The sequence below is a fragment of the Salmo salar genome, chromosome ssa08 (genome assembly GCF_905237065.1).
Source record: "Salmo salar chromosome ssa08, Ssal_v3.1, whole genome shotgun sequence".
In the NCBI taxonomy this organism is placed as follows: domain Eukaryota; kingdom Metazoa; phylum Chordata; class Actinopteri; order Salmoniformes; family Salmonidae; genus Salmo; species Salmo salar.
The window spans coordinates 8968194-8981226 of record NC_059449.1 but is presented as its reverse complement, the minus strand read 5'-3'; the positions used below and the strand labels follow the sequence as shown (position 1 = coordinate 8981226).

The 13033-nt window shown below is 41.7% G+C and overlaps 3 protein-coding genes across 6 annotated transcripts in view; 2 read left to right on the top strand and 1 right to left on the bottom strand.

Moving 5' to 3' along the window:
* Positions 1–13033, bottom strand: part of LOC106610073 (zinc finger protein 214) — an 844054-nt gene that overhangs the window by 210624 nt on the left and 620397 nt on the right. The window lies entirely within an intron of this gene.
* LOC106610081 (zinc finger and SCAN domain-containing protein 2) overlaps positions 1–13033 on the top strand; it is a 482712-nt gene that overhangs the window by 354687 nt on the left and 114992 nt on the right. Inside the window, exon 3 of one of the 3 annotated variants that reach the window (XM_014209261.2) lies at positions 97–2436. The exons of the other annotated variants lie outside the window; for them this stretch is intronic. Within the exon in view, the coding sequence (XP_014064736.1) occupies positions 97–1332 (1236 nt within the window). The 3' untranslated portion in view covers positions 1333–2436. Of the gene's footprint in view, positions 1–96; positions 2437–13033 lie in introns of those variants that run through there. 3 annotated transcript variants of the gene reach the window in all.
* The window catches only part of LOC106610126 (oocyte zinc finger protein XlCOF8.4), a 32090-nt gene continuing 24469 nt past the window's right edge, over positions 5413–13033 (top strand). The window contains exon 1 of the mRNA XM_045723203.1: positions 5413–5786. Coding sequence (XP_045579159.1) covers positions 5549–5786 — 238 coding nt within the window. The 5' untranslated portion in view covers positions 5413–5548. The remainder of the gene's footprint in view (positions 5787–13033) is intronic.

The window sequence follows — 13033 nt, the reverse complement described above, 5'->3', positions numbered from 1 at the left end:
TGTATCTGCCATAAGGGAGCTTGTGAGGCTTCCCTATGACATTGCTATCCAATTCAACCCATGTACCGGTAATAACCTCCTCTCTTCTTGTGTCAGTCTGCAGATACAGAGGCTGCAGGTCCTGGAGTCAAGCAGGAGAGGTCTGAAGGAGAGGAGGACCCACGGCACAGCAGAGACATCCAGACTGAAGTGGCTGGAGCACACCCTGTAGCCACGGAGGTCCCCAGCGCCGCCCCAGCGCCGCCCAGGACTCGAGGCAACATCACGGAGGTCAGTGGAACGCCGAACGCCGTCCTCAAGCCAGAGACAGACACTGAGACTTTAACTGTAACACACAGGCTCTTACACACAGGATCTGACCACAGATCAGACCCAGAGAGACTGGGGCTGGGGAGACCGGGCTGTCCTCCTGCTCCTGCCTCAGAGTATTTACCGGTATTTCACCAGAGCCAGAGGACGGATCATTCCCGTGATGATGGTGACACGTTAAACACTGGCAGTGATGATCCGTCTTGTTCTTACACTACAGAGATGGACCCTGGCAACATATCCTTGGGTTTAGAGACACAGACTGATCTATCTAGAGGGGACTGGAACCGGTACAGTAGTAGTGTATACTCTGAAGGGTGCCTAGATAAGAAAGGGGAGGTTATAGTGGTAGATGAGGTGAGTGTGAAAGTGGAGGGTGACGCTCCTCCCACATGGAATGCAGATTGTCACCTAGGAGACAGACACTCACAGGGCAGAGATTTCTTAGATTACAGGGAAAGCTTAGAGACAAATCTCAATGTCACGACCCAGTCCCCTTTACACACGTTCAGGGATCGCGACCTAGTGTCAACATCGATGGGGCCTTCCGATTCACATGGCCGCATCCTTTTTGATCAGGTATTGAACTCAAACAACAGGGCTAGAGCCCAGGCTCGGGGAGGGGGTGCCACATCAGGCAATAGTAAAAAGAAACGGTTCCTCTGCATGTTCTGTAACAAAAGCTTCAGCTGCTCCCAGAATGTGGAGATCCACCAGAGGGTCCACACAGGGGAGAAACCCTTCAGCTGTACCCAGTGTCATATGCGCTTTGCCCAGGCTGGCCACCTGAAGAGGCACCAGATGGTCCACACAGGGGAGAAACCCTACAGCTGCCCCCAGTGTGAGAAGAGGTTCTCCCGCCAGGACCAGCTGAAGATCCACCTGAATATCCACACGGGAGAAAGGCTGTTTGCATACAAACGCACTGCGGGAAGAGGTTCTCAGAGAGGCTCTACCTCAGAATGCACCAGCAGAAAAACCATTCCCCTCTATAACATAGAAAGTAAGCATTCCACTCAATAGCTTCTGACGTTTAGATCAAACCCTGCATCAACAACAAAGAGGAATTTTCAGCAATAAAGAGCCACAGATGCATTTGGAATAACAAGTGTAAAAGATTTCACGGTTGAATATTCCTGGGTAGAATATTGCATCCAGACATTGTGTGATATACAGTGGGGTCAGAAATTATTGACACACTTGATAAAGATGAGCAATAATGACTTTATAAAATAAATAATTCAAACACTGAGCTATAATGTATGTAATTAAAAAAATCGAAACATAATTTATATATTATTTTATACTAATAAAATTGCTCAGAGAAAAATATTTTGTTTAACAAGTAATACTTTTTTCTCTTATTATCACCGCTAAAGATTCTTATAAAGTAGTCAAGTTTGATATTTGGTCCCATATTCCTAGCACGCAATGTCTAAATCAAACTTGTGACTTTACAAACTTATTGGATGCATTTGCAGTTTTGGTTGTGTTTCAGATTATTTTGTGCCCACTAGAAATGAATGGTAAATAACCTTTTACTGCAATGGGCTAAATCAGGGTCACACAGAGTGTTTCTAGGTAGTCTTAAACAAATCTACTTTGAAACAAAAGTATACTCCTCACACACATGGTTATGGGCTTTAAAAAGAAGACACTTGTACCATGTCTGATATAGAGTTGAAATGTATAAATGTTTGGCTTTGCATAACAATATTATACTTTATATACATCAAAGACTGAAATATAACAAACCGTTTGAAATAGAAACATCGGATTTGACTTTTGTTTTTAAAGAATGTCTATTAATAACATTCCACCCATGAGGTCACTAGAGGGCGATTTGGTCAGTTGACTGCAGGAATTAAGTATTTTTTCCCATATTCATAGCATGCCATGACTACATCAAGCTTGTGACTCTACACATTTGTTGGATGCATTCGCTGTTTGTTTTGGTTGTGTTTCAGATTATTTTGTGCCAAATAGAAATGAATGGTAAATAATGTATTGTGTCATTTTGGTGTCACTTTTGTTCTAAATAAGAATACAATATGTTTCTAAACACTTCTACAGCAATGTGATTACTACCATGATTACTGATAATCCTAAATAAATTGTGAATAATGATGAATGAGAAAGTTACAGACAGACATATCATACACCCAAATTGGGCTGTGGTGGTCATGACATTTTGTCAGCCGGTTATTGCCATGCAAAAGACTGCCGGTTTTACGGTAATTGACCGTTAATTAACATAAACATGTTTAGCATCTCCATTCCTTCACACATATAAACCGCATACAAGCCACTGATGAAGAAAAAATGCTTCACTCTCTCAGTAATTACAGAGGGCACTGTAGCTAGCTAGCTGACAGCTGTCAGTGACCTATTTGTTGATGATTATCATCTGCATGGAAATGACCACACCCAATTCGTGAATATGTACAAGTAGCCTTTGTCATTCTTTGGAGGTGGATCCTAAACGTGCATTTCCTCCACCACTTCTGGGGTGGGTCCTTTGATGTACAGTCACATTCACCGTAACCTCTTCCCAAGGCTATTGTGCACAGCACATATGGAGGACGAGGACGTCTGGGGACGAGATTACAGATTACATCACAGTAGTTGTCTGAGTCAGAGAGGAAGAGGTGACATGAGAGGATTGGATTTACTCCGCCCAAAATCTGTACACGTTTGGGGTTTGAACTGGTTTAGGGAACATAACCGGAAAATAATTACGTTTTTAGAAGAGCAGAATAAGAACCGGGAACGAAAGTGACCTATACTGTTCTGCAACAAAAGCGTTATTTTAAAAGCATGGAAACCGGTTAATAAATGTATTTTATGTTCTAGGAATTTTTTTCCAGTCCCCCAAAAAACGCAACAAAGCGAAGCGCCTATGCAAAGCCCTCACTCTGTCACTCAGAAACGTATTCCAGTGTCTGCCTGCCAGCTGAAAATCTTTGCTAGTGTGTATGCTACCTGCCCCTCCTCACCTAGGCGTAGTCTACTAGTGACGTTGCAAGCGTGATTCAGAAATTAGGGAGAAAGATTTTTTATTAAATAATGGATTAACTTTTTCCTGTGCTAGTTACGGATACTATAGTTATCACGTTTCACAATGGATTGATTAACTACAAGAAGGTAAGATGTGTTTTTGTTTTAATTCTGGTGCCGCTCTGCACATAATTTTATTAGATAGCTAACTAGCTAGCTCTTGTCCAAAGTTAAGCCTACTCTCTGAAGCTCAAAGACATCCAAAGTTCCTTCACAGAAGCCGCTCCTCTGTAGGTGTAATTCTGTGGGCCTAATTCAGATAATGCATGTCATAACAACAAAATGCTAAGCACCTCTTCCACCCTCTCTTGCTCTATCCCCACCTGCAGTCGCATTTCGCTCCCAACACTTGTCTGTCCAATGCATTTAAATAGCTTGCCTGCTGCATAGCAAGCTGCTCTATCCTCAGTGATTTGGTGAAGTAGTTTAATGTCGAGCTAGCTGTAAAAACATTTAGATTTCAGAGGTTTAAAAAGGAACCGAAAGGAACGATATAAGCCATAGTTTTCTTTTTTGGTTTGGTTAGAACCGATTCAGAACTTTATTTTACTGGTCAGATCAGTGGAATGGAACAAGGGAAAAAATGGTTGTGTTCAGAACTAAAGTATTGGAAAATAATTTGGGTTACAATCCCTGGTCCGTGAGAGATAAGACATGTTATGGAGGCCTATGAGAGAGTGTCGAACTACGTGAAAATTATTTGATCGGAAACAAGTTTCGTAATGTTTAGGCTCTTACAAATGTACTGATATAAGTGGATGCGGTTGGTATTACGGCAACTTTGATTAAAACAATTTAGTTCTGCCTGTTGTTCATTAATGTATCTGCCCTCTCATTGGCTAGATATCGCCTGCCTTCCATCGTTAAGGACATGCATTTCTATTGTTTGAGCGGTCACTCGAATATCTTGTCACCATAATAGATCATCTTTGTCTGAGTTCACAGCTGGCGATGCCTCGTCGCAATTGGTTATTCCCCATCATTTGCAACAATGTCATTGAGCTTCATCACTATCTTTCCTTTGAGGTACCTTTGCTGTTTATAAACTTTTATGAATTGACTTTACTCCTGGCTACTCTGAGCTGGGAGTTTTTGTTGTTGTCTTACAACAGGTTTTAACAGGATTCAAAGGACCTTTTCTGAGAGCTTTGTGATTATGAGCTCTAATCGCACCCCATTCAGCATACACCCAACAGTGCTTTATAACCAATATACACTTACTTACTAAATATACCTACACACTAATAAACATCTACTGTACATGTCAAAATAGTTTAGTCAGGTTTGTCTGACTTTTGACTTATCATAGCTGACTTATTTGTAGCCACAACCACATATTTATGTCCACCATGATGGGTTTAACAACAATGAAGTAATTCTGTAACTACAGTATAGGACTCAAACGTAGTGGGGATGGGTAAACACTCCATGTTAAAAGTGTGTTTATTATGTGTGTGTGTGTGTGTGTATGTGTGTGTGTGTACGTACCTGAGGGGTTGTATGTCTGTGTAATCTGTATCACCTCTCTTCCAGGAGAAGGAGGGTCCAGAGGTGCTGCGGGTGAAGGAGGAGGGGTGTGAGGAGGGTCTGGGGAACCCTGAGGGAACCATGGTCATGGAGGACAACCAGACTACACCTCCTCCTGAACCCACAGAGGAACCAGCTGAGCAGCACAGGACCACACACAGTCTCACTGAGGTGAGTCCACTGTAAACTACTGTCTGTATCCACAAAGTATCTTAGAGTAGGAGTACTGATCTAGGATCAGCTTTGCCTTTTACATCATAATAAATAACATTATTTGGAAAGTATCTAGATCAACACTCCTACTCTGAGACTCTTTGTAGATATGGGCTCAGGTCTTGATTCAATTTGTCTTAAGTGTGGGGCCAGGCCTTTGAATTATCAAACCATTCGGGATTTTGGCAATGAAAACTGGAAGTCTTCAGTTACAGCTAGCATGCTAGGGGTACCCAAACATTTCCATTCTTTGTGCTAAGCTAGTTAGCATTACTGGACGCAGATACATAATAATGGTATCCACAAGTCAATCTGACTCTGGGGAAGTATAAGAGTGTCAGCTAGATGACTAAAATGTAGATAAAGGACTTCATTGCCAAAATCCTGAACTATCCCTTTGAAGAGTGTCAAGTAATCAAATCAACTAACACTTTTGCATAGTATGAAATCAACATGTTTGCATTGTACTCATAGCAATGCCTCATTGCCCAGTCAGAAGATGATCCATAGCAGGGTGCTGATATCAGATTTCTTGATCCAACATCCTCTCACTCTGTATCTCTTACAGTCAGTAGACATGGAGGATGGGAAGCCTGATCTGCTGCTGGTCAAAGAGGAGACAATAGAAGATGGACCAGAGAGCATTGATCTGCTGAGTGGAGTAAAGATGGGGGAGCAAGGTAAGAGAGACATGCATATACAGAACATAATAGATATACTTCAATGGGAATAGTGATGCACCTGGCAATAATTTTTTTCTTCATTCATAAAATGATATCAATACAACTTAAGTGCCCAGTTTATCTAGTACCGGGTCGAACTGCCCTTTGCCTCCGAAACAGCCTGAAAAGGTCATACTGGTCAAGGTCATACATTGTAAAAAACACACATTATAATGTATGAACTTGACCAGGTAATGGACAAAAAAAACTCCATATGTAGAGTTCTCTGCCATGTATTAATGTCTATTTTGTAACCTTTTCCTGCAGGTGGTTGGCTGGAGGCTAACAGAGGAGACTGGGTGGCCATCTTGGATTCCAAGACCCAGATGGGTGCAGCCATGGGCCCAGGGGACAACGTCATTGAGCAGGCCAGAACCAGAGGCGACATAGTGAAGGTCAATGGATGGGACAGCGTCTTCAACTCTGGGCTGGGGAACAACATTGTTAATCCCAACCAGAAACAGAGAGTGGAACCCAAAACAATATCCGAATTTAGTCTCCATGACAACAGACTTGTTGAAACCAGGGAGAGACGTAGATTTGGTCTGCAGGGACAGGGAGGTGTCCGTATGAGAACAGACACAGACTCGGCTAGCGATGCTCCGTCCTGCTCCTATAGTTGTGATTCAGAGAGACTGATGGAACCTCAGGTTAACCCCCTAACAGGTGCTGCCTTCAGCCTGCCTTCTATAGGATCTATCAACTGGAACATGGACCCTGAGACAACACAGACACTCCCTGGCCTTCATCCTCCTCACACTCTCCTAATGTTAAACCAGACCTCAGACAATGCCAGTGCCTCAACACTAAATGGCGACACAAGCCCATTGACAAATGACAGTAGTAGTAATGCTATCAGTTGTTCCGTTGGAAAAGAGAAGCACTTCCCGTGTTCATTTTGTGGGAAAGTCTTCAGTTTCCCCAAACAGGTGGAGATCCACCAGAGGATGCACACGGGGGAGAAACCGTTCAGCTGCCATCTGTGCCGGGCCAGTTTCTCCCACTCGTCCAGCCTGAAGAGGCACCAGAGGGTCCACACAGGGGTGAAACCTTTCAGCTGTACCCAGTGTCAGATGCGCTTTGCCCAGGCTGGTCACCTGAAGAGGCACCAGAGGGTCCACACGGGAGAGAGGCCGTTCGCCTGTACGGACTGCGGGAAGAGGTTCTCAGAGAGGAGCTACCTCAGGATACACCAGCAGAAAATGCACAGGGCCCATGTATAGTGACATTTAATGTAGTTCGTTTGTTTGTAGTTAATTTTGGTGGTTTTGGATGTAGTAGCGAATTGGATGAGGTGAACTGAGGAAAGAATGAGTATGATGACTAGATGATATGTTATGCCTGCTCCTGCTCCTCCTCTCGCGCCAGGCTGCCTGTCATTACGCACACCTGTCACCATTATTACGCACATCAGCGCTCGCTGGACTCCATTGCCTTGTTGATTGCCCCGTGTCAGCATTATTGTAGTTTTTGTTTTCCCCATCCAGGCGCTGTCTGTATTCTATTCCTGTCTGTGTTTTATTAAATGTTCACTCCTTGTACTTGCTTCTCGTCTCCAGCGTCTGTCCTCACATGATATTGTGATGGTGTCTGTAAAAATGCTTCACTGCTGAAGAGTGACAACCTTGTCCCTTTAAGTTGATACTGGTGTTTTATAATAAGATACGGATGGTGCCTTAATTAAAGTTTACTTGACATGAAGTAGTGAAGATGTGTGTAATGTTGAACCTTTTCCATAGTATTTTTAAATACATTTTATCAAAGCAAGGGTACAAGACTTATAGAAAATGTAGTGGTACCATAGTGAGAAAATATATTATACTTGTCACGTATCGTTTTGTGCAATAAATGTACTGTACTTAAGTTATAATTACATGACCACTTTGTTGAATTTAAATACAAAATTGACTGACTTGGTTATTTTTGTATCATTACAGGGACTGAGTTTCCCTTATCTCAGTCAAACCAAAATATTATACTTAATTCTTGTATCAACACTTTTTTTAAAATAAACTCCAATAGCTCCATATTGTTAGGTACTTGAATCACAGTGGTTGTGTCCGAATACCCAAACTGGCGTCCAAGATACTAGGTCCTTTGAGTATGAGAAAAAATAAAGATTAATAGCATAGCTGTGGGAAGTAGGGGTGCTGATAAATCTAAGAAAAATTTCTACAAAATAAAATACATTTCCACTAAATTTGTGAACTAGTCATTTATTACTTCCTCATTCGACATTACCCCAATCCAAAACATCTTCCCACGGCCATGTTTAATAGTATGCGACATTTAGAAAATAGAGTTTACTTTAAATGCCCGAATGTCATACTCATTCTGGCACTGACAACAACTGATCAATTAGATATGGGGACACGCTACCGAAATCAACTAATAGCGGGAAACAACACAATCACGCATGACACATTCCCAGTATGCAAACTAGAAGGTTCAGTAGTATGCAACATCTTGAAAATAGAGTATGGTTTAAATGCCAGGATGATATACTCATCTCAGCTCTTCATTAGTAGAATTCGATGCACACTTTTCCACAATGCATTGGAAGCGGTGGGCTGCGAGTGATAGGCCCTAGTTCTCTTCAAGTTAGTGACGGGGGCTCAAACCAAATTGTGCCGAAAAACTGTAAATTACTTTTGCTTGTAAAAACAATGCACATTAGTGACATATGCTGGTCAGCAATGAAAAGCAGCTTTTGATGTTCATATAGAAGTTTTTCCCACAATATGAATAAAATCTGTGTGGCGCAGTGGTTAGTCGTGGGCCGCCATGTTTTTGGTGTCCCAGATGAATGTTGCTGAAATTTTATTTTATTTAACCTTTATTTAACTAGGCAAATTAAGTCAGTTAAGAACAAATTCTTATTTACGATGACGGCCTACCAAAAGGCAAAAGGCCTCCTGCGGGGATTGGGGGCCTGGGATTAAAAATAAAATTAAAATATAGGACAAAACACACATAACAACAAGAGAGACAACACTGTATAAAGAGAGACCTAGGATAACAAAATAGCATGGCAGCAACACATGACAACACAGCATGGTAGCGACACAACATGGTAGCAGCCCAAAACAGGGTACAAACATTGTTGGACACAGACAACAGCACAAAGGGCAAGAAGGTAGAGACAACAATACATCATGCAAAGCAGCCACAACTGTCAGTAAGAGAGTCCATGATTGAGTCTTTGAATAAAGAGATTGAGATAAACCTGTCCAGTTTGAGTGTTTGTTGCAGCTCGTTCCAGTTGCTAGCTGCAGCGAACTGAAAAGATGAGCGACCCAGGGATGTGTGCGCTTTGGGGACCTTTAACAGAATGTGACTGGCAGAACAGGTGTTGTTTGTGGAGGATGAGGGCTGCAGTAGATATCTCAGATAGGGGGGAGTGAGGCCTAAGAGGGTTTTATAAATAACAACCAGTGGGTCTTGCGACGGGTATACAGAGATGACCAGTTTACAGAAGAGTATGGAGTGCAGTGATGTGTCCTATACGGAACATTGGTGGCAAATCAGATGGCCGAATGGTAAAGAACATCTAGCCGCTCAAGAGCACCCTTACCTGCCGATCTATAAATTATGTCTCCGTAATCTAGCATGGGTAGGATGGTCATCTGAATCAGGATTAGTTTGGCAGCTGGGGTGAAAGAGGAACGATTACGATAGAGTAAACCAAGTGGAGATGTAACCTTAGCCTGCAGCTTTGATATGTGCTGAGAGAAGGACAGTGTACTGTCTAGCCATACTCCCAAGTACTTGTATGAGGTGACTACCTCAAGCTCTAAACCCTGAGAGGTAGTAAATCACACCGGTGGGGAGAGGGCATTCTTCTTACAAAACCACATGATCTTTGTTTTGGAGGTGTTCAAAACAAGGTTAAGGGCAGAGTAAACTTGTAGGACATTAGGAAATCTTAGTTGCAGAGTGTTTAACACAAAATCCAGGGAGGGCCCAGCTGAGTATAAGACTGTATCATCTGCATATAAATGGATGAGAGCTTCCTACTGCCTGAGCTATGTTGTTGATGTAAATTGAGAAGAGCGTGGGGCCTAGGATCGAGCCTTGGGGTACTCCCTTGGTGACAGGCAGTGCCTGAGACAGCAGATGTTCTGACTTTATACACTACACTCTTTGAGAGAGGTAGTTAGCAAACCAGGCCAAAGCCCCCTCAGAGATACCAATACTCCTTATGTATTGAATGGAATGGTCTACCGTATCAAAAGAATTGTCAAAGTAAAAAAAATAGCAGCACAACATTGCTTAGAATCAAGGGCAATGGTGACATCATTGAGGACCTTTAAGGTTGCAGTGACACATCCATAACCTGAGCGGAAACCAGATTGCATACCAGAGAGAATACTATAGACATCAAGAAAGCCAGTCAGTTGATTATTGACAAGTTTTTCCTACCCTAAGGACTAACCGTGCCTGCCTTCCAAGCAATGGGAACCTTCCTAGAGAGGAGAGACAGGTTAAGAAGGTCAGAGATAGGCTTGGCGATTACAGGGCCAGCAACTTTAAAGAAGAAAATGTCTAGAGTGTAGAGAATCATTATATCATCTAAACCGCTGTGAAATATATTTCCCATAACCACAAATATTGTATTTTCAGCTGTTTGAAGCTGGTGTACAAAACTGAAAGTAAAAGAAGACAAAAATAAACTTAAGAATGAGAAGCATAGAAATAGCACACATAGAACCGATCTACCAATTCTTAGACATGTTTTCAATGACAATGGTGGATCTATAACTCATATTTCTATGCGAATTTGGTTGGGTCGCCCAAAAAGTTACATATTGCAGCTTAAATATGAATGTTCCCTTCGCTGTATGGAATTTACTTTTCTTTTGTACCCCCATCTAGTTAATGGTGACAATACACCTTTTGAGGCTAGTTCGCCATAAAAAAAACAAAGAAGAAGAAGTCTGCTGGACACTGAGAGAAGGGAAGTCAAAGGCACACCCAGACCTGATAATAGAGCTGTTGACACTTTATAAGGTGGGGCAGAAAGGGTGTAAGGTCGGTTTTCTGTGGGTCTCAGCTCATGTTGGGGTAGTAGGAAATGAGGCAGCAGATAAGGTAGCTCTGAAGAGGGAGGAGGTAGATGTTGTGGTCCCATTAGGGGGGATTTAGTTTAGTTTACTTTATTAATTCGACCATTTTAAAAAACAAGCACACATAAAACTTAAAAGCCATATCATGCACATTAATAAAATCATCGAGGATAACACACAATAAAGTCTGGGACTTATTTCCATTGAGACAAGATGGCTAGACAAGATCGAACACAGTATGGCATTGAAATAATAACACAAAAACATAAAAGAAGAACATCTATCTCATCATTCCAGTTACATCATAGGGGTTATTCATATGGGCACAGAAGACATCAAACATATTTTTACTTTATTTTTAAAACTGTCCAGAGAGGACATTGTTTTTATAGGCAGAGGCAACTCATTCCATTCTGAGGCTCCCGTATACAAGAAAGTACCTTTCCCAGCATTACTCCTGAACCTGTATAAGCACACATCAGCAACACCTGATCTGGTGCTGTGATTGTGTGCATCCCTAACACGAGGAAAGTAATCACTTAGATAGCTGGGCGCAGGACCATAAGTACTCCTGTAAACCAAACCTAGTCTAATCTGGGACACCCTAGCCTCAACAGGCAGCCAGTTTAGTTCCTGAAAGCAGCTCCTGCCTATGTGAGTATGTGGACTCACCTTCAATACTACCCTGATCAGCTTATTCTGGGCTATCTGGAGCTTCCCTTCATAAGTTTAGATAAGCCCCCAAACCAGGAAGTACTAGCATAGTCAAAATGGCATTGAATGAGGGCAGTAGCTAGCACTTTAATGGAGTCCTTATCAAGCAGCTTGGACTTTCTAGGCAAAAACTTAGTCCTGGCATTAACCTTCCCTAGCACCTTATTGGCCATGCTTACACCTCCCAAGCTTCCATCAAGGATACATCCCAAGTAGCTAACAGAGGTTTTAATAGTCAGCACCTCACCCCCTAACTCCACTCTGATTTCAGACGACCTACACAATTTAGGTCTGGATCCAAAAATAATTGCTTCAGTTTTCCCTAAGTGCAGAGATAGCTTATTATCTCCAAGCCATTTGCTAATGTTAGTAAGCTCTGTGCTAAGTATGCTCTCCAACATAGTTTTACTTTCGTGAGACACTAGAAGTGTAGAGTCATCCACATAAAGAAAAACACAGCAAGAACAAGCATCTTTCATATCATTAATATACAATAAAAACAGCAGAGGCCCAAGCAGGGATGGAATGTATGAGCATCAAAGCAGAGGGGTTGAGACAGGAGTGGCAACGTGAGTGGGAGAGAGAGGAGCTAAGAAGGCAGTTTTTCTCTATCCAGAATTCTGTGAGAAAGGTCAGTTGGTATCTGGGAGTGAAAGGAGGGGTGGGGTTCTGTTGACAAGGCTGAGGTTGGGTCATTGTGGATTGGGAAGTGGGTTATTGTTAGTGGGGAAATACCCAGATAGCAAGTATGAGGAATGTGGGGAGGTAGCAGTAGTGTAAACTACTTAAGTAAAAATACTTGAAAGTAGACTTAAGAATTTTTTTTAGGGGTATCTGTACTTTACTATTTATATTTTTGACAATTTTTACTTAACTACATTCCTAAAGAAAATATTGTACTTTTTACTCCATACATTTTCCTTGACACCCAAAAGTACTCACTACATTTTTAAGGATTAGCAGAACAGGAAAATTGTGAAATTCATGCACTTATTAAGAGAACACATGGTCATCCCTACTGCCTATGTTCTGGCGGACTCACTAAACACACATGCATCTTTTGTAAATAATGTCTTCGTGTTTTAAAAACATTTTTAAAACAAGAAATTGTGCCATTTGGTTTGCTTAATACAAGGAATTTAAAATTATTTATACTTTTACTTTAGATAAGTATATTTTAGAAATTAAATTTACTTTTGATACTTAAGTATATTTAAAACCAAATACTTTTAGACTTTTACTCAAGTAATATTTTACTGGGTGACTTTCACGTCTACTTGACTAACTTTCTATTTAGGCAGTGGTTCCCAAACTTTTTATAGTCCCGTACCCCTTCAAACATTCAACCTCCAGCTGCGTACCCCCTCTAGCACTAGGGTCAGCGCGCTCTCAAATATAGTTTTTTGCCATCATTGTAAGCCTGCT